This window comes from Chiloscyllium plagiosum, unplaced genomic scaffold (genome assembly GCF_037043375.1).
Source record: "Chiloscyllium plagiosum isolate Xiang-an unplaced genomic scaffold, Cpla_swu_hap1 HiC_scaffold_7, whole genome shotgun sequence".
Lineage (NCBI taxonomy): Eukaryota > Metazoa > Chordata > Chondrichthyes > Orectolobiformes > Hemiscylliidae > Chiloscyllium > Chiloscyllium plagiosum.
Window position 1 is genome coordinate 98280145 of NW_028270145.1, and position 25461 is coordinate 98305605.

Here is a 25461-nt window from a genome sequence, read left to right on the forward strand (position 1 = left end):
GCCATTACAGTCAGAAAAAGTGTGTTTATCTTGGAACCAGTGATGATAAGAGTCATTTTTGAGTTTTCCAAAAGGTAACTATTTGTTGTTTGGGGCAAATAGAATCAAGATGGTGAGTATTGACTTGACTTCTGCCTCTCACTCGCTCTGTGATGTAAAGTGCTCGAGAACATTACCTTCGCAACATCACATGACAAATTTTGGCTTCAGCAGCTGGGGAAGAACTCCAAGTGCAGGTTAGAACTTGTGAGTCAATCCATAGCCAAATCCAAGGGAACACTAAAGGCATGTTCACAAGATAAATACCAACACAGCAGGCTGGGCTAAACAACTTGTTGCCACAATGCCAATGGCACTGCTTACAAAGATGCTTCAAAAACACAAAACAGTGTGAGCCAGGCAGCTGCAGATATACCCTGAACCCTTTCCAACCAGTAACTGCCACAAAAAATGGAATTTTGTTTTCACAGTATAGAATCCCTACAGTGTAGAAAGACCGTTCAGTCTATTGAGTCTCTACCAACCCTCCAAACAGCATCCAACCCAGACACCCTCCCTCCCCCAACTCCCATCCCCACATTTACAATGGCTAATCGATGTAGCCTGCACGTCCCTGGACACCACAGAGCAACTTAACATGGCCAATTCACCTAACCTGCACATCTTTGGACATTGACAGCACCAGATGGACAATCGTACAAACACGGGGAGACTGTGCAAACTCCAGGCAGTCATCCTGAGGCTGGAGTCAAACCCTGCTGTGAGGCAGCAGTGCGAACCACTGAGCCACCGTGCCTCCCACAAATCATCTTACTTTATAATTTCTCTTTTGATTAGTTTGAAACGGCATTTTATGATCAGTTCCCTTTTTGATCAGCTCCTTAAAAAGAATATCTGAAAATTTATGTTTCCCATAAAAGTTGACATGTTTATGGATTGCTTATAAAATAGATTAAGTCCAATAGTGAAACCATGGTATAAGGGCCTGGCTTTCTTTGAGTTAAGATCATTTCCCCAAGGACTTTAAAATGCTCATGTTAGTATCTTTTGAACCTGATGTCAAACCTTGACACCAACGTTGGATACCACATCTCCATCTGCTTGCTCTGATATCTTCTCCCATCAGTGAAATAGTGCACAACACCTTGAGATCAAACTGAGTGAGCTGCCAATGTACCACTTGTACAAGTCTCACCATACAAGTTCACTGCTGCTGCCTCTGTAAACATTAGAGAAAGCAACATGAAGGACTGAGCAACTTCAGGATCTCTCCCCAATCACTGTTAACCTTTCTCATTTTCCCGCTCCAAATTGTGTCAACTATATATTAAAAAAAGAGCCAGATCGACAGGTTTAACCAAACATGACTCACAGCTCCATAGTCTTCAACAGTAAACCACTTCTATTTCGCATGTGGTGGTAATGCATTTCCCAACACCACCAATACAAAGATGTAAAACTGATGTCAAATACTACAGGTTCTTATTTCACACCAATAAATGGTAAAGTCGCCATAGTTAGGGCTGCTCTGTCAAACAGAGAGAGAAAGCAAGAGAGAGAGCGAGAGAGCTGCTGGTGGTTTCTACCTCAGGTGAAGGGAGAGTTTGAGAAGGAGTGTTCTTCAATGGTAACCTCAGCCATACAGAAACTAAGCTGTTGTCACAACTCTGCATCACAAACCAGCTGTCCAGCTAAGTGACACCCTTCATTTGACACTAGGAGCTCTTTAACAGCAATGTGAACTCTAAGCATCTAGCCATACTAATAGTTCTGCACTGACCCAACATCAGAAGGTCATAAACACACATACTAGATTATATTGTAGCCTATGCATATAGTGGAATGGGTCATGGCCAACATGATCAAAGCTATTTCTACAACTGAAATGAGGCTTGTCTGGCTTCCAAAAAAAGTGGTAAAATTGCTTCAAAAACATACAGTTTACTATAACATCTTTCACAGTTGAAAATGAGAGTTACCAAATAAAATCCAAATATTTGGTCTGAACAGGCAGGTTCTGAGGGGCAAATTAAAAAGGAGGAAAGGCAAAGTTGAGACGCTGAGAGACTTAGTGACAAAATTTCAGAGTTTGGTGTTTCTGAAGCTGAAGGCCTGGCCAGTTCAAGGAGATGGCTTAAAGTTGAGGATACAAGTGAGGGAGGAAATGTTGGAGTGTGGATAATTGAGGGGTGGAGCCAGTCAGTTCTGTTGGTTATACAGTGAGTGAGAGTGTGTGTGGATCAGATTAGTTCGAACTGACAGATTTCAATCCCCTTTTCTGGCGGAGGTAGGCTCAGGGCCTATTTCCTTGCCCCACCCAGTGAAACAAAATGGTCTTGGTTCAGCAAAAACAAAAATTAAGGATTGTCTTTGGGCAGAGAATTGAAGAAGTAGCAGCTGAGTTACAAGGCCACAGATCACACGGAGATGATGGATCAAAGGAAATCTGAATGGGAGGAAGAGTGAGAATTTAAACAAGGCATTGCTTAACCAGGAACTAAAATGGGTCAACAAATGGGATTGGACTGAACAGAACTTCATAAAAGTTAGATCATGGGCAGCAGAGAGTTCAGTGACCTCACATTAACAGATGTTGGGAAGCTAACCTGGAATGTTTCAAAACAGTCATGTCGAGAGGCAACAAAATCAGGTATGAAAGTTTCAATAGCAGATGAGCTGCAACATGATTCCCCCTGTTGCTAATCAGACTGTTCATCTGATACGGTGCTAAATGAGTGTAATTTTCTCCAATTAACTATTGGGAAAACTCAAGTCATTGTCTCTATACCCACTCTTGAACCTAGTTATCAACTCTATCATTCTCCCTGACAACTGCTGAAGACTAAAGCAAGCTATTCACAAACACAGTGATGGATTTGTCGCAGAGATTGGGTTTCAAATTTGTGTCACTACAAAACTGGGAGGGGAGGTGATGACTGCAAATGCTGGAGACCAGAGTCGAGAGTATGGTGCAGGTGAGAATGTGCATAGGGTATAAGCAGGCAGGAAAAGAGTTAAGTTCTGAGTTTTGTGAAACAAGAGGTTCAGCTGAGCATGACTCAGATCAGATAAAAATTTAGTTAACAGTGGGACACTGGAGGCAACGTTAATGGGCTAACAAGGTGGAAAAGCAACTAGGTAAAAACAATGACTGCAGATGCTGGAAACCAGATTCTGGATTAGTGGTGCTGGAAGAGCACAGCAGTTCAGGCAGCATCCTAGGGGCAGTAAAATCGACGTTTCGGGCAAAAGCCCTTCATCATGAATACTGGCAGAGAGCCTGAAGGGTGGGGAGAAAGAAGCAGAGTACAATAGGTGAGTGGGGGAGGGGATGAAGGTGATAGGTCGGGGGGAGAGGGTGGAGTGGATAGATGGAAAAGATGATAGGCAGGTAGGACAAGTCAGGGGAACAGTGCTGAGCTGGAAGTTTAGAACTGGGGTGAGGTGGGGAAAGTGGAAATGAGGAAACTGTTGAAGTCCACATTGATGCCCTGGGGTTGAAGTGTTCCGAGGCAACCTCATGGAGGTTAATTGGAGAACGCCTCATTTTCTGCCTCAGAACACTTCAACCCCAGGGCATCAATGTGGGCTTCAACAGTTTCCTCATTTTCCCTTCCCCCACCTCACCCCAGTTCCAAACTTCCAGCTCAGCACTGTCCCCATGTCTTGTCCCACCTGCCTATCTTCTTTTCCACCTATCCACTCCCCCCTCCCCCCCGACCTATCACCTTCAACCCCTCCCCCACTCACCTATTGTACTCTATGCTTCTTTCTCCCCGCCCCACCCTCCTCTCACTTATCTCTCCACCCTTCAGGCTCTCTGCCTGTATTCCTGATGAAGGGCTTTTGCCCAAAACATCGATTTTACTGCTCCTCGGATGCTGCCTGAACTGCTGTGCTCTTCCAGCACCACTAATCCAGAAGGTGGAAAAGCATCCATTATGTAGAACCAGTTAACAATATTGGAAGCATTCAGTATGTAAGGTCAGTTTGATAAGGTGAAAAGGAGGGGAGGGGGGGAACGGGATGACGATATTGGCATAGTGGGCAGGATCCAAACAAATAGTTACAATCGGATGGTGACAGCAACTGCTTGGAACATTGGTATCTCGAGACAGACTGGTCCACAAGGTAAGAAAACGCTGAAATTAAGACTGTACTAATACTTGGGTCAGAAAAGACAGTTTCAATGTAAATTGTACCATGCTGAGTGTGCTTAATATTTTAAAATGTTGGTTTGTTAAAATACTGGTTCAGAAAATCCTTTTAAGTAACTGCTTTGCCTTGCTGGAATCAGGATCTCAATTCAATGTGTTTTGTGGGCTATGTAATGGTGTAGATTTTGTTTTCACATTGAAATTGTTCAGCATTATGTCCTTTTCAAATTTATCAAGCTTGTAACCTTAAAACAAATTGATTGAGTGCCTTGAGCCCCTAGAGTTGTTTGAAATTCTACAATGCCTGTTTCAAAAAAAAACATTTGGGTCAGTGGTCATACTGTGGCCAAATGAGAGTATTGTATGAAAATATCTTCGCTGCTGCTGTGTTTTTAAACGCAGAGTGTTCACAAAGAGTGCTTTTTGAGTTTGATGTCTTGTTAAGATTTTAGAGAATATTAGAAGTGGAGGCTGAGCTGTTTCAGTTCTGTTCATTATTGTTAAGACTTCATTGGCCCTCTTCATATTGCAAATTCAAAGAATGTTGATCCCTACCAAAGTTGTCACTGTAATTCCGACTATTTTATTTGAGAAATTTCATTTGGAGAACATATTTTAAAATATTCAGCATTTGTTTCCCACAAAATATTCGGGATTTAAATCTGAATTGAAACTGCCTCTTCAATTGCTAAAGCACAGGAAACATTTTATTGTTTTCTTGCTGTTCCAGACTTTTGAAATATTTTTCCTGACAGCTTTCTGCCAAGAATTAATTTGTTAAAGTTTGAATAACCTGACTGAGGTACCCAAGGGTTTGATTTTAGAACCAGTGATTGTTGTTTATAATTGACTGAATTGTTTAGGCAGTACAATTTAGAAGTTTATGGATTGTATAAAACTTGATAATGTCATAGATACTGAACAGAGTAACAGACTTCAAGAATTCAAAGAATGTTGAAATAGGCAGACACAATTTAGTGTAGTTAAGTGTGCGACTGTCTTCATACTGATAACCACCTTGACAAAGAAGGAATGAGAAAGGAAATGCAAAGATACTTTCAGCAGCTAACATCTTCTCTATAGTCTCTCCATTCCCAGGTAAAGCACGCCTTCGGACCACCGCCCACCCCTCCACAACCTGATCCAATGGATTCCATCAGCTCCCCAGTCATGAGCATGAAAAGTGAAGTTAATGACAGTGAAGAGGAGGTTTTTTTGTCAGTGGCTTTCCTACGGACATTAAACTACGTGAGCTTTACATTGTCTTTCAATCATTTAAGTGATATGAGCGTTCACTGATCAAGCTAACGTCACAGCAGCCAGCTGGCTTTGTTACATTTAACAGCAGAGCGGGAGCAGACACAGTAAAGAATGCTGCATTCACCTCGCCTGCAGTTGCAGCTGATGCACGATCAGATGCACTGGTATCCTCCAGATGGACGGAGGCCTCGTCAGTTTGTGAAGTATTTAACTTCCCTTATCCAAGAATTCACATTTCTCTGTGGAGTGTAAGGACAGACAATTTTGTTTTCAGGTTGGACTTTATTTTGAAGGAGATGCTGGGTGGAAACCAGTTATTCGACTTGGAGGGAGTGGTCGCTAAAGACTGTGAATTTAAGAACTTTACTGGTGAACTTTTTTTCCCCACATGGGAGGATCCTGGGAATCCTACCTACTACATGGGCTAGTGATTTTTACAGTTATAATCATTGTATGCTGTGTCAATAACTCACTTAAGTACTGGCTGTAAGATTCTTATGAACAAATTGGTCGTGCCTTTCTCATCCCCCATCTAGGTGGTTATCATGGAATGAGATATTAAAGAGTTAATTTGCTCTGCTGACCTACAAGAAATTGAATGCCCCGGGGGTAGGGTGGTCTGTCTTTGTCTTAGGTGTGGAATGTTGGAGCTTTACACAGCCATTTCCTTACCATTCAGCGATGATTTACATTTTCATCCTGAAATCAATAAGAATGTTAGAGTTGGAATTTGACTACTCCCCGATAGTTGCAAAAAGCAATTTGCAACAAATTTGATATTAAGGGATTTGCATTACAGGGTTTCTGGAGGTGGGGTTGTCACTGTTTTGGTACCTTGAGTGGCATATGATTCTGAGGGGGATGGCTGAGGGTTGTCTCGTGGGCAGTACTAACTGTGATGTTGAGAGTTTTGTAGAAAGACAATTTCCTTTGTTCAGGGAGAGCTTTTGCCACAACCGAGTAAGTTCTGCGAGATATGTGTTAAAGGTTCCTCCAGAAAGCTTGTACTGTCCTGTGCTTAATAAATTTGCTTGCTTGTTCACAGAAGTTGGTGCGTTGCTGTTGCATCAAGTGTGTAAGAATCTGAAGAGTAAAAGAACTTAACACTGGAAAGGCACAGCAGGTCAGGCAGCATCCGAGGAGCAGGAGAATCAACGTTGCTTTTCCATTTCAAAAGGTTTTCATCACCCTTCCTGGGCCATTAGGCCACAACACGAAATAAGTGAAGTATAAATCCACCAGCCTGGTCCTGCAGTGTGACTGGGTGGTGATGGCACAAACACTGACTGCATGGGCTTTGAGGGGGCATCCTGCAATTCGAGACTACAAATGTATGCCAGTCAAAATGTCATGTTGTCAAATCTTTGGATAAATCTGCAGGGTATTATATGCATTGGACCCATAGCTGAAATATCCCAAATCGTCAATTAAATCAACTCACATCATTTAAGAATGCAATAACTAGAGTTTTAGAAAAAAAAATAGAGTTTTTTTGAAGGCAAATCCATTTCATTTTCAGATTTTTGAAGAACAAATGTTCACTAAGGATACACTGAACATTTAATCACTTGGCAATGCAACACAACTCATTCGTAAGGGTAAGACAAAATGAATTTCACATATTGAGAAATGCAGAAGGAAACAGCATCGAACTTGGTCAGGACAGTGCTTGGTTACATCCTGAAACGTTTTTACTTTAAAAGCAGCCTTATAATCGAATCACAGCTTTTTCAATTCAATAAGCTGCTCTGATGCTTCATGGATTAACAAATGAGCAAAAAACATTGAAGTTATATTGTGGCTTATCAACTCTCTCGAGCACCCAAGATTACTTCATGGTCAATTAATTACGTTTCAATATGTTACGTGGACAAACGTGGCAGACAAATTGCGCACAACACAATCCATCAAACTCTAAACAAGATGAATGAGTTGTTTTGGGTTGAGATGGAACATTAACCAAACACAGAAAGTTACCTTTGCCCTAATGCTGCCTTGGGATTTTTTAAAAATAAACTCCCTACAGTCGGGAAGCAAGCCATTCGGCCCATTGAGTCCATACTGATCCTCCGAACAGCATACCACCCGGCTAATCCACCTACTCTGCATGTCCCTGAACACTATAGGGCAATTCAGCATGGCCAATCCATCTATCCTGCACATATTTGGACTGTGGGAGGAAACCCATGCAGACAAGGAAATGTGCAAACTCCGCACAACCAGTTGCCCTAGAGTGGAATCAAACCTGGGTCCCTGGCACTGTGAGACAGTAGTGTTAACCACTGAGCCACCGTGCCATTTTTATACCCACCATAATAGGAGAAGGGGCCTTAAGTTATCATCCATTGGAGGGTGGTCACTTCCAGCAGTCTTATACTGAAGTGCCTTGAAGCTGAACCTTCTTGAGTAACTTGGAGGGGAGCTTGCAAGTGGTGGTGTTCTCATGTATCTGTTGTCCTTCTCGTTCTTGATGTCAGGGGTCAGGGTTTGGAAGGTGGTGTCGAGGAAGCCTTGCTGGGTTCCTGCAGTGCACCTTATAAACGGTACAGTCTGCTGCCATTGTGCATTGGTGGTGCAGGGAGTGAGTGCTTAAGGTGGTGCACGTGGTGTCAATCAAAAACATGTTGAAGCTGCACTCATCCAGGCAGCTGGAGAATATTCCATCACACTGCTGACTTGTGCCTTTGCAGATTATTTACAGACTTTGGGGACATGTAATTTTGCAAACATTTGTATGTAAACAGCTGTGTTTGGTGTTTCCTTTTACCTTTTTTTTTAAGATGAAAATTAAGAAAATATATATATATATATATTGTGCATGGATCAACTGCTATCCATAAGAATTACAGTTTAGTGTACACTTTTCCAGGAATAGCATACCGATCAAACCATGTACCGATGGAAGTATACAGCTTTGCACTTCCAACAAACTTGAATCTCTGAGTGGAAACCAACAGAACTAAACACTCAGTGCAAAAAGGCTGCTGTCCTAACTGATCATTGTTTTCAGTCCACACTGCGTTTCCTAACTACTACATCTACTCCTCTTCCTGGCAGCTGTCAGACAATAAACCAAATCAGTTGGCAACAGTGTCGTCACATTTTATACTGAATTTTGCATCAATCTCCTATTTGTGCCGTCTCTAAGGCTGCCAGTTCCACCTTTGTAACATCATCCAACTTCGACTGCTGAAACCTTGGGATCTAACTATTCCACTGCAATCCTGGATGGTCCCCCATTTTCTAATCTCCATAAATTCGAGGTCACTCAAAAATCTGTTGTGGATATCTAAATTGCAGCAAGTCTCATTCACCTATGTCCCCCCCCTCCCCACCCTGTTTACTATGATGTAGAGGTGCCAGTGTTGGACACCAGTACAACCCCAGTTGTAATCCAACAGGTTTATTTAAACTCACAAGCTTTCGGAGTGCTGCTCCCTCATCAGGCTTATCTGAAGGAGCAGCACTCCAAAAGCTTGTCATTTCAAATAAACCTGATGGACTATAACCTAGCATTGTCCGACTTCTGACCCTCTGTTTACTGACCGACATTGGTTCCCAATCCGCAACATCTTGATTCTAAAATTCTCAAATCTTTTTTCAAATCTCTGCATGACTTCCCCAAGCCTCCAAGATATCCATGTCTGTTTAATTCTGGCCATGTTCACACTGGTTCAGATTTTAATCAGTCCTCCAGTGATTGCTGTATCCTTAGCAGTCTAGACTCTAAGCTCTGGAATTAACTCTCCAGAAACCACGACCTTGCTTTCCTCCTTTAAGACCCATCCTTCATAAAAAGCTGTATTTGTGGGAACTTGCTCCATACAAAACAATTCTGGATTAGTGGTGCTGGAAGAGCACAGCCATACAAAACAATGCCAAGTAGGACTTAGCACCAGGTACCAAGGTGTGCTATTTAAGCACGATGTTCTCTTCTCAAAAAGACTACTTGCTGCATTTTTTTTTACATGAAGCACAAATCTGACATGGGTAGTACGTGCACAATTCTGCATATCCTCCGATGTGGCAGGATTTCTAACCATTGCGAGCCAGTATAAAACTGAAGCCAACCAGTAAGAAAATCCCTCACTTAAAACAAGTCATTCAATAGAAAGTAACAGCAACTGTTCCTGCCAGAAGATTCCTCGATATTCTAGTGAATATCAATGCTACTTCAAGTTCTCAGGTGCTACAGGTGGGGAGGAATTTCAGGTTAAATACATAATGCGATGCAAAATTAAAAGCACTAATCCCTTCATGTTTAAGCTGAAGCAGACATCGCTAGCAGAACCGAATACGATGATCTGACTGCACAATTAATTCGCCATGGTGTTACTAAGGGGTTTAGTCACATCGCTGCTCTCACATTTACAAGAAATTACACAACTGGAGCAATGCTTTGCAATATAAATGTGGTCAAATCATTAAATTTGAGCCTCTCACATTTATATGGCAGAGCAGTGTTAAACATAGGATGAGTTTAGAAAATGATTTCATACAAAAGAGAGTAGATTAAAAAAAAGTCTTGACATATTTAAGAGTGCACTGGGATTCAGCAGAAGATAATATAAGGAAACATTCACCTCTGTGTCCAATTGATAGGCAGGACTTCTTTTGTTGCTGGAGCGTTGTTACCAGCCTGCAAGGAGTCAGTTAGCTCAGCTGGTTGGATGGCTGGTTTGCAGTGCAGAGTGACACCAAAAGCACTGTACCTTGAGAAAGGGACCATTGCTGTGTTTTTTCACAAATTCCCTTTTCTGGGGAATTTATTCATGGGCAGGCTGACATTTGTTGTCTATCTCTAACTGCCCTTGAGAAGCCCATGTCTGAACCTGCAGCAGTCTGTGTTGGCTAGTTAAACTCGCAGTGCTGTCTGTAACAGTTTAGTGCGGTTGGGTTGCTTGCCAGGCCATTTCAGGCTCTGCAATGTTACTGGGGCTCAATACCCACACAGGCTGCAGGTACCCTCAGGATTCTCATTCACAACCTCTCCCGAGGTGTGGTGACTCTCTCAAGTTCAACCTGTGTGTCTATGTGTCGCTCTCTTTCTCACACACACACTCCCCACCTCCACCCCTCCCTTGGGAGACTGGGACTATGGCAATGTTACTTTTTACCAATGTGCAATGGCAGAGAAAAAGAAACCTCACATTTGAACCAAAAGGACAGCGCGGTGGCTCAGTGATTAGCACTGCTGCCTCACAGCACCAGGATCCCAGGTTCGATTCCTGCCTCAGGTGACTGTCTGTGTGGAGTTTGCACATTTTCCCTGTGTCTGCGTGGGTTTCCTCCGGGTGCCCCGGTTTCCTGCCACAGTCCAAAGATGTGCAGGTCAGGTGAATTGGCCATGCTAAATTGTCCGTAGTGTTAGGTGCATTAGTGGGAGGGAACTGGGTCTAGGTGGGTTACTCTTCGGAGGGTTGGTGTGGGCTGGTTGGACCGAAGGGCCTGTTTCCACACTGTAGGGAATCTAGTCTAATCATAAAAATGCTTTGAAGTGTGACAGCTGCCCAGAATCTCAGGCAAAGGAAACCGGAGGGTATGGTAATGTTGCGACAATATTACTGGGACTAACAAGCCAAAGGCCAACAGTAATAAAACCAAGTTCAAATTCCACCATGTTGGCTAATTAATAAAATCTAGAACAAATAAATGATCATGAAACATCCAGACTGGTGATCACAATGCTACTCAAGGGAGGAAATCAGTCACCTCTACTCAGTCTGGCCGACATAACTCCAGATCGACAGTGACGGGTCTGCGTGGGTTTCCTCCGGCTGCTCTGGTTTCATCCCATAGTCCAAAGATGTGCAGCTTAGGTGGATTAGCCATACTAAATTGCCCATATTGTTCAGGGATGTGTAGCCTAGGTACAGTGTCTGGGGAAATGGAGACTAATAGGGGTAAGGGAATGGGCCTGGGCCTGGGCGGGATATTCTTTGGAGAGTCGGTGTGGACTTGTCGGGCTTGTTTCCACACTGTAGGGATTCTATGGCAGAGTCAGAAATGGCCTGACAAACAACCCAGTCACATTAGGCTGCTATAGACAGCACTGCGAGTTTAACACCCAACCTGGACTGCAGCAGTTTCAGAAGTGGGCTTCTCATGGGTTATTCAGGATGACAACAGATGCCAGCCTGCCAGTGAATAAACCGCCCGCCCGCCCCCCCACCCCCTCCACACACACACACACACACACAAAAAACCACATGTGAATTTTAGTTTGGGCATCATTTCTCACAAATGAATAACAATCATTTAAGTTAGATTGGACACGGAGCCACATAAGGAGATTACTGGGGCAGGGAACCACAAAGGCTTTAAAGGAGCCTCTCAAAGTGGGACAGCAGGGTTCCACGCAGAGCTCGAGAAGATTACACAGACTTGAAATGAGAATTTTAATAAATTAAAATGAAGGTGGTAGACATTTAAACTGAACAGATTTGAATATATTGCCGAACAGAGTAAAGAGAGGTGGCAGGTTTTATTTTATTTATTCACAAGATATGGGCATCACTGCATTTATGTCCCCATCCCTAATTGCCCAGAGGACAATTAAGAGTCAATCAGATTGAGTTGGGAGTCATATGCTGGCCAGAACAGAAAACATTGCAGATTCCTTTCCTGAAGGGAATGAGTGAACCAGATGGGTTTTTCCTGATGATTGACAACATGGTCATCATTAGGCTCTTAATTATAGATTCTGTTGAATTCAAATTTCACCAACTGCCATGGCAGGACTTGAACCCCAGGACAGTATGTAGGTGCCCAGATTAATAGTCTAACAATAATACCACATGACCATGAAATTCACATGGAGGAGAAATGCAAAGAATTCCCCAATAGGGTCAAAAATAATAAAGGAAAGCAAATGAAAGAGACTTGGAGACCTTTTACTGTCAACAATCTGTAGCAAATGAGATTAATATTAAGGTGGAAATAGTCAGGTATTTCTTCTGACGTATACAGCATTTGAGAGAATGTACTTAGAATAGCATCTGCAGTTCTGGTCACTCCAGGACATAAAGGGTACAGAGAAAGAAGAACAGAAGTAGGCCATTCAGCCCTTTGAACCAGCCCTGCCACACCATCATGGCTAATCCTCCACCTCAATACCATATTCCAGTTTTCTCTCCGCAGCCCCCTTTAATATCTAAAAAGTAACACAATCCGTTTGTTGAATATATTCAGTGCTTTAGCCGCAGTAACCTTCTGTGTTAAAGAATCCCACAAGTTCACTACCATTTTGAGCTGAAGAAACATTTCCTCTTCTAAGTTCGAAATGGTCTACAGCGACTCCTGAGACTGTAACCTGTGGTTCTAACTCCCTTACCAAGGGAAACATCCAGGGAACAGGAGAATCGACGTTTCGGGCATAAGCCCTTCTTCAGGAATGCCTGACCTGCTGCGCTTTTCCAGCAACACATTTTCAGCTCTGATCGCCAGCATCTGCAGACCTCACTTTCTCCTCAAGGGAAACATCTATCTAGCCTGTTCAGCCCTGTTAGAATTTCAATTTGCTTCAATCAATCAGTTCCCTCTCATCTTTCTAAACTTTAGTGAATATTAGTCAAACCAATATCTCATCAGACGACAGTCCTGTCACCTTCAGTTTTGTGAAACTTTGCTGCTACGTAACTTTTCCCTCTCTTAGGTAGGGAGACCAAAACAGCAAACACACTCTAGTACCTCACGTGCAGCAACAAATTTATCCACAGTAAAGTCCCAGAAATGACAAACATCCAAGATAAAGTTTCAGTTAATCAGTTTTAATAATGTTGATCTGAGGATTAAACATTAACCTGAACATATGTACAAACAGTTCTTTTTCCAACATTGCCATGAATCCTTCCAAGTCTACCTCAAATAACAGAATGAGAACTCAATTTAACCTGTTATCCAATGTTGTTGACAATGCTACACTCATTCAGAACTTCACTAATGTGTGACCTTAAGTCATGTGCTAACGGACCTGAACCTACAGTATGCTGACACGAACGCTAACGAGCTGTACAATCTTATGTGGTCCAAGAGGGATTGCATTCAAGGCACTACAACTTACAAGAAGAAATAACAATGTCACAGAGTCATAGAGGCGTAGAGATGTACAGCACGGAGACAGACCCTTCAGTCCAACTCGTCCATACAACCAGATATCCCAACCTAATCTAGTCCCATTTGCCAGCACTTGGCCCACATCCATCTAAACTCTTCCTATTCATATATCCATCCAGATGCCTTTTCATTTCACACACACACCACCCTCTGCGTGAAAAAGTTGCCCCTTAGGTCTCTTTTATATATCTTTCCCCTCTCACCCTAAACATATGCCCTCTAGTTCTCGACTCCCCCACCCAGAAAAAAGACCTTGTCTATTTATTGTATCCATGTACCTCATGATTTTATAAACCTCTATAAGATCAACCCTCAGTCTCTGACGCTCTAGGGAAAACAGCCCCAGCCTATTCAGCCTCACCCTATAGCTCAAACCCTGGCAAGATCCTTGTAAATCTTTTCTGAACCCTTTCAAGTTTCACAATATCCTTCTGATAGGAAGGAGACCAGAATTGCTTACAGTATTCCAACAGTGGCCTAATCAATGTCCTGTACAGTCACAACGTGACCTCCCAACTCCTGTGCTCAATAGTCTGACCAATAAAGGAAAGCATACCAAACACCTTCACACCTTCTTCACTATCCTAACTACCTGTGACACAAAGCCATGCTGACTATCCCCAATCAGTCCTTGCCTTTCCAAATGCATGTAAATCCTGTCCCTCAGGATTCCCTCCAACAACTTGCCCACCACCAATGTCAGGCTCACTGTCTATAGTTCCCTGGCTTTTCCTTACCACCTTTCTTAAATAGTGGCATTATGTTGGTTAACCTCCAGTTTTCCAGCACCTCACCTTCTGACTATAGATGATACAAATATCTCAGCAAAGGTCCCAGCAATCACTTCTTCCCAAACAGTTCTAGGGTACAACTGATCAGATCTGGGGATTTATCCACTTTTAAGCATTTTAAGACATCCAGCACCACTTCCTCTGTAATATGGACATTTTTCAAAACGTCACCATCGACTTCCCCACATTCTGTATCTTCCATGTCCTTCTCCACAAAATGTCAAATATATTTACAGCAAAGCTAATTAGCCATGTTTTCTGTGCTTGGACATCAAGGAGTTAAGAAGGGTATTCCAGGGTTTTGACCCAACAACAGTGAAGGAATACAATTCCAAGTCAGGATGGCTTGCAAATGGCAGTGGTCACAATTTGGAACTGGTTCTCAAAAGGAGCGTTGGGGAGTTGCTACAATGGATTTTGAAGATGATACACAATGCAGTGATGGAGACAGTGCATGCTTAAGATGGCGACAGGTTGTTCGATAGGCAGACTGTTTTGTTTCGCCAACAAATCAGCGAAACCTGTAATCTGATTAATTAACCAGGCAATCTATTTAGGCCCAATTATAAATTTGTTTCACAAACACATCACAAATTGATTGTTGTCCATTTAAGATCTTATTGTGAGAAGGAAGCAAATACAATCAACCGTGAATTTATTGCTCTACCAAAGAATAACAGTGAGTCAATATATTGGATTAATAGGGCTGCTTTCCTGACTTGCAGTGTATGTATTTATGAATGAAAGTCAATGAGAAAGCACATTAAAACAGATGCAGATTTAAATCAAGCAGGTATCGAGGGCATCAAAAAGGAAGCAGTTAACCTATGGATGGTAAAGATAAATGCAAGGTAAATTTATCAGACAATCCAAAAGAGGAGCATGCATCATCAACTGATCAATGCAGCAGTGACGTGACTGTGACTATGAAACATTAACATAGGTTTATATGCACTGAACTGAAAAATCCTCAAAGCTTGTGCTGAGATTATGGGACCATGTGCCTGAAGAACTAATGGGAATAATGGCTATCAGGAAAATTGAAAAGAACTTTCATTTTTATCACACCTTATTGCAGCTTCAGGATATCCCGAGACAACAACAGGTGGCTTTGTGGTGCAGTCTCCGTGCCAGAAGCTTCAGATTCAAGTGCTAGCTCAGGACTTGATTGCCACAGCACACGCATCATAACATAGTCAATGGACAAACCCTACTAGCAGTGGGAAGGTTTCCTGGTTAGCTAGAATATGAAAGACTCACCATGTTCAAAGATTCCACACACTGGATTCTCACTTCCAGAGGATGACAGACGCATCCGAAAGCTTTTAAAGCCCAGGACCACTTTAGAAGCAAGGTTAATTAGCATGTAGTGACTGCCCAATACAGAAACTGAATGCACAGGTAATGGTTAGTCCAGAACTAACATGTGTAGTTTTATAGAGACATTAAAACAGATTCACTCAGGTGGGATCAAGAATGCTGAACTATAATTGAGATACTGAGATATCTTAATCTCCTATTTGATGAGAGGTTGAAGAGGGAGAGACATTATCAAATTTCAAAAAGTGAGAGCTAATAAGAAATTTAATTGTACAGATTGTCAGAGCACAGAATTGGTTGAAGAAGATTCAACTGTATTTTTAAAAAGAAACTAGACTGGGTTGGGATGTCTGGTCGGCATGGACAAGTTGGACTGAAGGGTCTGCTTCTGTGCTGTGCATCTCTATGACTCTAATAGGCAAGCATTTGATGCACAAAAATGGAGAGGCAGACGGAGACACGGACTGGTAGATTCATGTTGGATTCTTCTAGCTGAGAGGCAGTATAAACATACTGAATGGTCTCTTCCTCGCTGAAAATCTTTATATTCTTTAAATATTTTATTAATCTATATTTTCTTTTACATATTGGCAAACGGAGGCCAAATAGCTTGTTGCTCTTCTTCAAATTATGTCACGCAATTCAGAGAGGCACAGCTTAAACCTAGCCTTAGTGGAAGTTAAAATCAATTCATAAATAGGGGCGTAAAAGCTACTCTTTTTTCATGATGACCACTTCAATTACTAACAGTCATAAAACTTCTTCTGGCTCACTATGGTCTTTAGGTGAAGGACAACTGCAAGTCTGACCTGCTCTGGCATATGTCGGAGTCCAGGCACACAACAATATAGTTGATACCACCTTGTCTACTTGCATGGCAACTTTCAGGGAGCTATGGATTTGAACCCCAAGATCCCTCTGTTCAGAATCCTGCCATTAACTGTATACTTTGCCTTAACATTTGATCTCCCAAAATGCAGTATCTCATACTTACTCAGATTAAATGCCACTGCCATTTCTCCATCCATATCTGCAACTAATCTAAACCCCACTGCATCCTTTGACAAAACTTCTGTACTATCCACAACTCCACCATCTTTGTATGATCTGCAAATCTACCAACCCACCCATCTACATTCTCATTCAAGTCATTTATATATATGACAAACAGCAGAGGTCCCAGTACGGATCCATTTGGAATATCACTCGTCACGGTCCTCCAGCCTGAAAAACACCCTTCCACCACTTCTACGGACAAGCCAGTTCTGAATCCACGTGGGCCAAATCACCATGGATCACCTGTATCTGGATGAGCTGACCATGAAGGACCTTGTCGAAAACCTTACAAAAATCCATGTAAACAACATCCACTGCTCTACCTTCATTGAATTTTTCGAGGTGGTGATAAATGCAATCAAGTTAATAAGACATGACTTGCCTCGCACAAAGCCGTGCTGACTGTCCCTAATTAGACCATGCTTTTCCAAATGCATGTAAATCCTATCCCTAAGAATTCTCACCAATAGCTTCCCAATGTCACGACATGCAATATTGATTAGCTGCTACAACAAGATCTTCGTCAATCATCGTTTTAAAAACCTTTATTAGTGGCACTGGCAAGGCTAGCATTTGTTAAGACATAATATGTAGGAGCACAAGTAGGCCATTCAGCCAATCCTTTTTTGCTATCATTCAATGCGATCATAGCTAATCTTATAATTCTCAACTCCATAATCCCCGATTCCCTTACTGATTAAAATGTCTGTCTCAGTCTTCAATATACTTAATGACGCAATCTCTACAGCCGTCAGCAGTCGAGAATTCTACAAATTGACCACCTGAGACAATAAGTTCCTATTCATCATTGTTGTAAATGTGTGACCCCCCCTTATTCTGAGGTTATGCCCTCGGGTCCTAGACTCTCCCACAAGAGAGACTTTTGCCTTGCCCGTGAGTTCAGTGACTTGCAATGCCATTCCAGAGAGCATTTAAGCATCAGCCATATTGTTATGTATCTGGAGTCACACGTAGGGCAAACCAGGTAAAGATAACAGACTTCGCTGCTGAAAGAAGATTTGTGAATCAGATCAACTGCGACAACTATTGACAAAGAGTTACATAATCACTGCAACTTAAAATTCTGTATTTATCAATTTCAATTCCATGAATTGCTGAGTGTAGGATCTGAAACCACACCCCATAGCATTATCTGGACATTATCATCATGCGACTATCTGTCTCAAATTACAAATGGTGACAGTAACATGGGGATTGGAAGAAGCAGACTCTCTTTTTCTGGTGAGGTGATGGCCCAGTGATATTATTGCGAGGCTGTTTATCCAGAGACCCAGATAATAATCTGGGGACCTGAACTCAAATCTCATGATGGGTGGTGGTAGAATTCAAATTCAATAAAAATCTGGATTAGGAGTCTAATGACAATGAAACCATTGTCATTGCTGGAAAAATCCATCTGACTCACTATGTTCTTTAGGGAAGGGAACTGCCATCCTCACCTGGTCTGGTCCTACATGTGACTCATGACCCACAGCAATGTGGTGACCCTCAACTGACCTCTGGACAAATTAGGAGATGTACAATAAATGCTGGTGCCATGAATGAATAAAAAACCTTCACATAACACCAACACGAACTGGAATTTATACTTTCATAAATTTACAAATAAAGTATATTTCTGGAAAAACCCAGAACAAGACTTGCTAAACAAGGACAGATGCATCTGCAGCTGGCAGGTTAATAAGGATGAGGTCAAGTATGGTTCTCCCTCTTGTTGGTTCCCTCACCATCTGCTGCACACCTAAAGATATATCCTTTAGGAACCAACAAGGTCCATCAGTAGTGCTGCTACCAAGCAATTCTTGATGGTGGACACTGAGATCCCCCACCCAGAGTACGTCTTATGCCCTTGCCACCCTCAGTGCAAGCTCAAAGTGTTGAACAACATGGAGGAGGACTGATTCATTAGCTGAGGAAGAATGGTACGTGGTAATCAGCAAGTGGTTTCCTTGTCCAAGTTTAACTTGAAGCCATGATTCTTCCTGGGGTCTGGAGTCAATGTTGAGGGCTCCTAGTGCAACTCCCTCCTGACTGTATACCACTGTGCCACCACCTCTGCTGGGTTTATCCTGCCTGTGGGACAAGAAATATTCAGGAATGGTGATGGTAGCATACTGCACATTGTACAGTATGATTCCGTGAGTATGACCAGTTTGTGGGACAGCTCTCCCCATTTTGGCACCACCTCACTAACCACATGTCAGGAAGGACGACTTTGCAGGATTGACAGTGCTTATTCTGCTGTTGCTTTTTCCGGTGCTGAGGTCAGTGTTGGGTGGTCCACTCGGTTTCATTTTTTTGTTAAGACTTTGTAGCGCTTGTTAGAACTGAGTGGCCTGCCAGGCCAGCTGACAGTCAACCATCTTGCAATGGGTCAGGAGTCATATGTAAGCCACATTTCCCTCCCTGAAGGACATCAGTGAACCAGATGGTTTTTCTAACAGTTGGCAATATTTCACAGTAGATTCTTAATTCCAGATGTTGTTGTTTATTGAATTCTAATTCCACCACATGCCATGGCAGGATTCAAAACTAGATCCCTAGCAAATTAGCAGAGTTTCTAGTGATAAACCCACTAGGCCATCACATCCCTCCCTCTTATTTTAGGAAGGCAAGTTTCACAAACAGATTGCATACAATGTGGTAAAGATTAGTCGGAAGCCTTTAAAAACCAACTGAGGATAATGAAAGAAAGCAATAAATATGAGGTTAACCTAGCTGGTAAAATAACAGAAGACTGCAAGAATTGTTTTTTTAAATATATAAAAAGGTAAGAGAGGGGCAAGAATGGACACTGAAAACTGTGGCTGGAGAAGAATTGGTATCAAAGATATGATGGGGGAAAAGTAAACAGGTACTTTGCATCAGTCTTCATGGTGGAAGACACCAACAACATTGCAGAACTTCAAAGGAGTCAGGGGGAAGAGGTGAGTGTAGTGGCCATCATTAAGGAGAAAGTTGAAAGTTCTGACGGTGAATAAATCATCTGGACCAGGTTAGTCTCCACGGTCCTGAGGAGGTACTCGAAGAGACTGCAAGGCATTGGTCACGATCTGTCAGGAATCACTGGAGTCAGGGAGGGTGTGAATGGACTGGAAAATTGCTAATGAAACATCTGTTGAAGGAGGCAGAGAAAGGTAACTACAGGCCAGTTAGTCTGACCTCGGACATTAGTAAGATTTTAGAGTCAATTAAGAATAAGATTGCAGAGTACGTGGAAATGCATTGTAAAATAGAGTGGAGTCAGCACAGCTTCATCAAGGAGGGTCATGCCTGACAAATCTATTCAAATTCTTTGAGGAAATAGCAAGCAAATTAGACAAAGGAGAGCCAATGGACATGATCGATTTGGATCTCCAGAAGACAAAGTACCACATCGGAGGTTGTTAAATAAGAGTCCATGGTGTTCGGGGTAAGATACTGGCATGAATAGAGGATTGGCTGACTGGCAGAAGGCAGAGTGTGGGGATAAAGGGGTCTTTTTCAGGATGGCCGCCGGTGACTGATGGAGTTCCACCAGGGTCAGTGTTGGGACCATAACTATTCACGTTACACATCAATGGACGAAGAAACTGAGGGCACTGTTGTTATATTTGCAGATGATACAAGGATAGATGGAGGGGAAAGGGAGCGTTGAGGAAGTGGAGAACTGCAGAAGGACTTGGACAAGGCTAGGAGAGTGGGCAAAGTGCCAGGTGGAGTACAGTGTGGTAAAGTGTGAGGTAATGGATTTTAATACGAAGGGTACAGAAGGTGACTATTTTCCAAATGGGGAAAGGCTTCGGGAATCACAAGTACAAAGGGACTCATGAGTCCTAGTTCAGGATTCCCTTCATGTTAACATGCAAGTTTAGTAGGAAGGTAAATGCAATGTTAGCAGTCATTTCAAAAGAGCGAAAATACAAAAGCAGAGATGAGGCTGTATAAGGCTCTGGTCAAACCGCATTTGCAATATTGAGAGCAGTTTTGGGCCCTGCCTAAGGGAGGACGTGCTGACATTGGAGGGGGTCCACAGTGGGTTCATGATGGGAATGAGGTGCAGTTGATGACTTTGGGTCTGTATTCAGAGTTCAGAAGGACAAGAGTGGAATCTCATTGAAACTTAGAGAATACTGAATACAGTGGACATAGAGATGATGTTCCCACTCATAGGAGAGACTAGGACCCGAGGGCACAGCCTCAGGGTTAAGGAATAACTCTTTGGACCAGAGATGAGGAGGAATTTCTTCAGCCAGAGGTGGCACAACCACCTGGTGAAGGAGCAGCACTCCAAAAGCCAGTGCTTCCAAATAAACCTGTTGGACTGTAACCTGGTGTTGTGTGATTTATAACTTTGTGCACCCCAGTCCAATACTGGCACCTCCAAACCGTGAATGTGTGGAACTCATAGCCACAGACAGCTGTGATTTTGAGTGTTTTTAAGACAAAGAAAGATAGGTTCTTGATTAGGTTCCGGGGAGAAGGCAGGAGAATGGATTTGAGAAACGGATCAGGCATGATCGAATGGCGGAACAGAATCGAAGGGGCGACTGGCCTAATTCCGCTCCTATATTTTGTTTCCTTTCCTCCATGATATCATTTGTAATTGATACGGTGAATGAGCACCGAGATGGGAGGTTCATTCGATAATGGCTGAGGGTTGGGTTGGGGGTCGCATGATTCCCGGGCCCCTTGGGAGGGTTGCATACCCCAGGGTAAAGATACCGGGGGGTAGGGGGTGGTGTGCAGCCTAGCCTCTGGAGACCGGGTCCCGCTGAAATGTGCAACCATTTGCCACCGAGAACAACACACGCCAGAAACGACTTGGCCAATCCCACAGTCGATTCCAGTTTACCGCGGAACTGGGAAACAAAACAGCCGGGTGGGGGAGAAACACAAGGATTGTCCAGATTCATGAGTAATCCTCAGAAAATTACTAGGGGTGGGGGGGGGGGGACATGCACCCATACAAAAACATCTCGCAAAATCCGGAGTCTTTACACCATCCCATGCAAGTATTTGCATGTTCACGCTTGCAATACTGAGGACAGTTCAATGGGATGGGTTCCCCTTTCCCCTGCCCTCATCCCCAGGATTAAATTCCGCGAGTGCGAACATGGGGACGAAATGAAGGGTCACTGGATCCGGAACGTTAACTCTGATTTCTCTCCAACAGAGGCTGCCAGGACCTGCTGAGCTTTTTTTTTACCACCCCCCCCATCCATTTGTGTTTATAAAACCCATCCCAGCTGTTTGTGAATGGGCTAACTATGGGAGTGGAGTAACTGGGGCCAGATCTCAGGCGGTGGAGGTATAAAGCGATCAGATGTACCGGTAGATCGACGCTGACATCGCTGCCGTCCAGGAGGGACACTCTGCAGGTGATGATGGATTTGGAGTCTCCGGCCGCGGGGATGTGGATTCCCGATCGCTGCGCCTCCCTCTGCTTCTCCCGGTCTGTGTGCCGACGCACCGTGCGGCGCCCTAGAGTCCTCCTCAGGAATCCCAGCATCTTCCCAGCTCACTCCCTGCGGGCGCCAGGGGGATACAATGTCGCCGATTCTCGTCTCAGGAAGTAGCAACTCCGAAACACAATGTAACCCAGAGGCAGCTCCGCTCGGCGCTGCACACACATGGAACACCACCCCCACCCCCTCCTCCTCCCAAATCATCCAAATCCTTCCAACTCTAATAAAAGAGCATGCGTCAGTCCGTCCCAGGAAATGGCGTCAGCCTCCTCTCAATTTAATTTTGGGAGTGGGAGGGTGGGAATGTCTTCCACTCAGCTCCTAATCCCTGTCCATTCCCTCGCAGCCTTCTCTAAAATGGCCATTGAATCTGTCTTAGTTTAACAATGTCGTGGTTTTACTCATTCAAAACAAAAAAAAGCTAACCCTGCCTCTCTCTCTGTTTGTTTATCTGTCTGGGTCCATTCCTGTTTCACCATCTGTGGATTTGCCCGCCCGCTTTGTGTGGGACGGATTTTCACCTGAACATCGCCGCGTTTATATCGCTGTCTGTGTGTGTGTGAGCTGTGGGATTCTCGTCTCTTCACTACCGCACTCACACTGAGGGGGCTGCAGCAGACATCTGAATGCGGAAAATGTTTTGCGAGATTAGATTTAGATGAGAATCCCCACAGTATGGAAACAGGCCCTTCGGCCCAGCAAGTCCACACCGACCCTCCGAAGCCCACCCAGACCCATTGCTCTACCCGATATTTATCCCTGACTAATGCAACTAATGGGTAATTTAGCATGGTAAAAGTGAGGTCTGCAGATGCTGGAGATCAGAGTCTAGATGAGAGTGGTGCTGGAAAAGCACAGCAGGTCAGGCAGCATCCGAGGAGCAGGAGAATCGACGTTTTGGGCTAGATCCCTTCATCAGGAATGAAGCTTGTGAGCTGGGGGGGGGGGGGTGCTGGAGAGATGAAGGGGAAGGGAGCTGAGAGTGCAATAAGTAGGCAGAGGTGGGGATAATGGTGAGCAGGGAACTGTATGCAATACCCTAACCCCCCACGATCACTATTTATTTATGGGATATGGGTGTCACTGCTATTTATTGCCCATCCCTAATTGTCAACCACATTACTGTGGGTCTGGAATAGGCCAGACCAAGTAACAATGGCACCAGTGAACCAGAAGGGTTTTTACAATATGCGACAATACATATATGTTCGCCAGAGCAGCACAGTGGTTAGTACTGCTATCTCAGCATCAGCGTTTGATTCCACCCTCAGGTGACTGCGTTTGACGTTTGCACATTCGCCCTGTGTCTGCATGGGTTTCCTCCAGGTGCTCCAGTTTCCTCCCACAGTCCAGGGATGTGTGGGTTAGGTGGAATAGTCATGCAAAATGCCGAGTGATAGGGTAGGGAGGTGGGTCTGGGCGTGATGCTCTTCAGAGGATTGGTATGGACTTGATGGCTGAAAGGCCTGCTTCCACACTGTAGGGATACAATAATTTTTATTCCCGATTATATTGAATTCAAATTTCGCCAGCTGCTGTGGTGGGATTCAAACTGATGTCCCAGAACATTAGCCTGGGGTTCTGGATAACTAGGTTAACAATATTCCTAGGACACCACCGATTCCCCTTGATTTTAAAAGTGCATAGTGGTGCCATTTATATGATACAACCTCCTGATTGTCATTTCAGAGATGCTTGAGACAGAGGGTCCAAGCATCAAGCCTGCAACAGTGCCCAGTGCACAGCCTCACTGGGAGAAGTGGCCCCACTGAGGAAATTGATCAGACTTCAAAATGTGTTATCATCACTCTCATGGGAAATGCCTGTCATTCAGAAGGCCAGTATTTGTTGTCTATCCCCTAACTGTCTTTGAATTGAGTGTTGACCAGGCTTGGTAAAGATGGAAAATTTTCTTCCTGAAGGAGTGTGTGTGAACGAAATAGAGGCTTTTTTGATGAAAATCAATTATAGTTTCCTGGCCATTGTTTTCTGAAATTAGTTTTATATTCCAGCCTGATTGCATTTCAAATCCACCAACCTCAACGGCCCAGAGCATTAGTTCAAGCCTCTGGATTACTTGTTCAGTGACATTACCACAATGCCATTGTTTTAGAAGCAGGCTGTAAATTTTGAAAAAATATTAATTGATACGTGCATCACTGACTGGGCCAGCATTTATTGCCCATCCCTTGGGAAAGTGGCTACGATCCAACTTCTTGAATTGCTGCAATCTATTTGTTGTTGGTGCACTCACAATGCCATCAGGGAGCAAGTTCCAGAATTTTGACCCAGCAACACTGAAGGATATATTTCTAAGTTGAGAGTGCGTTGCTGGAAAAGCACAGCAGGTCAGGCAGCATCCAAGGAGCAGGAAAATCAACGTTTCAGGCTGGAGCCCTTCATCAGAATTCCTGATGAAGGGCTCCGGCCCGAAACGTCGATTCTCTGCTCCTCAGATGCTGCCTGACATGCTGTGCTTTTCCAGCAACACACTCTCAACTCTGATCTCCAGCATCTGCAGACCTCACTGTCTCCTAGATATATTTCTAAGTCTGAATGGCTTGGAGGGGAACTTGCAGACGGTGGTGTTCCCATTTACCTGCTACCATTATCCTTGTAGATGGAAGTGGTCGTGGTTTTGGAAAGGTTAAGGAGCCTTGATGAAATTTTGAAGTGCATACTGCTGTGGAGCACAAATGCATAATCAATGAGATGAGCAGCAGGGAACTGCAGGAAAAATGTTGCCAAGTTCATTGGAGCGAAGCCCTGTATTCCTGCACAGTATTTCTATTCAAATGAACATCTAATGCCCTTTTATATGCAGCAATTGAACATACCTCCACTTGTTTCCAGGCAGTGCACTCCAGACACTAACTATTCACTGTGTGAAGACATTTTTATTTCATCTAACATTTGCTTCTTTTGTAAAACACTTTGAATCTGTGCCATCTGATACTTAATCCTGTTATGAGCAGGAACAGTTTCCACTTCTAAAGAAGAGTCATACTGGACTTGAAATGTTAGTTCTGTTTCTCTCTTCACAGATGCTGCCAGACCTGCTGAGTTCCTCTAGTATTCACTGTGCTTGATACAGCTTCCATTTACCTCATCTGTCCAAACCCGTCATTATTTTGACAACATCAGTCAAGTCTCCTCTTAACCTCTCCTTTCCAAGGAAAATTGTACTGGCTTCTTCAATCTATCCTCATAACTGAAGTGTCTGATCGCTGGAATGATTCTCATAAAAACACTTCTGCACTCTCTCCAATGCATTCACATCCTTTCTAAAGTATG

General features: G+C 43.4%; 1 protein-coding gene across 2 annotated transcripts in view; it reads right to left on the reverse strand.

The window, feature by feature from the left end:
* epb41l5 (erythrocyte membrane protein band 4.1 like 5) overlaps window positions 1-22403 on the reverse strand; it is a 168144-nt gene extending 145741 nt beyond the window's left edge. Inside the window, exon 1 of one of the 2 annotated variants that reach the window (XM_043694224.2) lies at window positions 22032-22403. In XM_043694224.2, the coding sequence (XP_043550159.1) occupies window positions 22032-22211 (180 nt within the window). In that variant the 5' untranslated portion in view covers window positions 22212-22403. The remainder of the gene's footprint in view (window positions 1-22031) is intronic. The other variant, XM_043694226.2, reaches the window with a different exon arrangement.
* Window positions 22404-25461: the final 3058 nt, after the last annotated feature.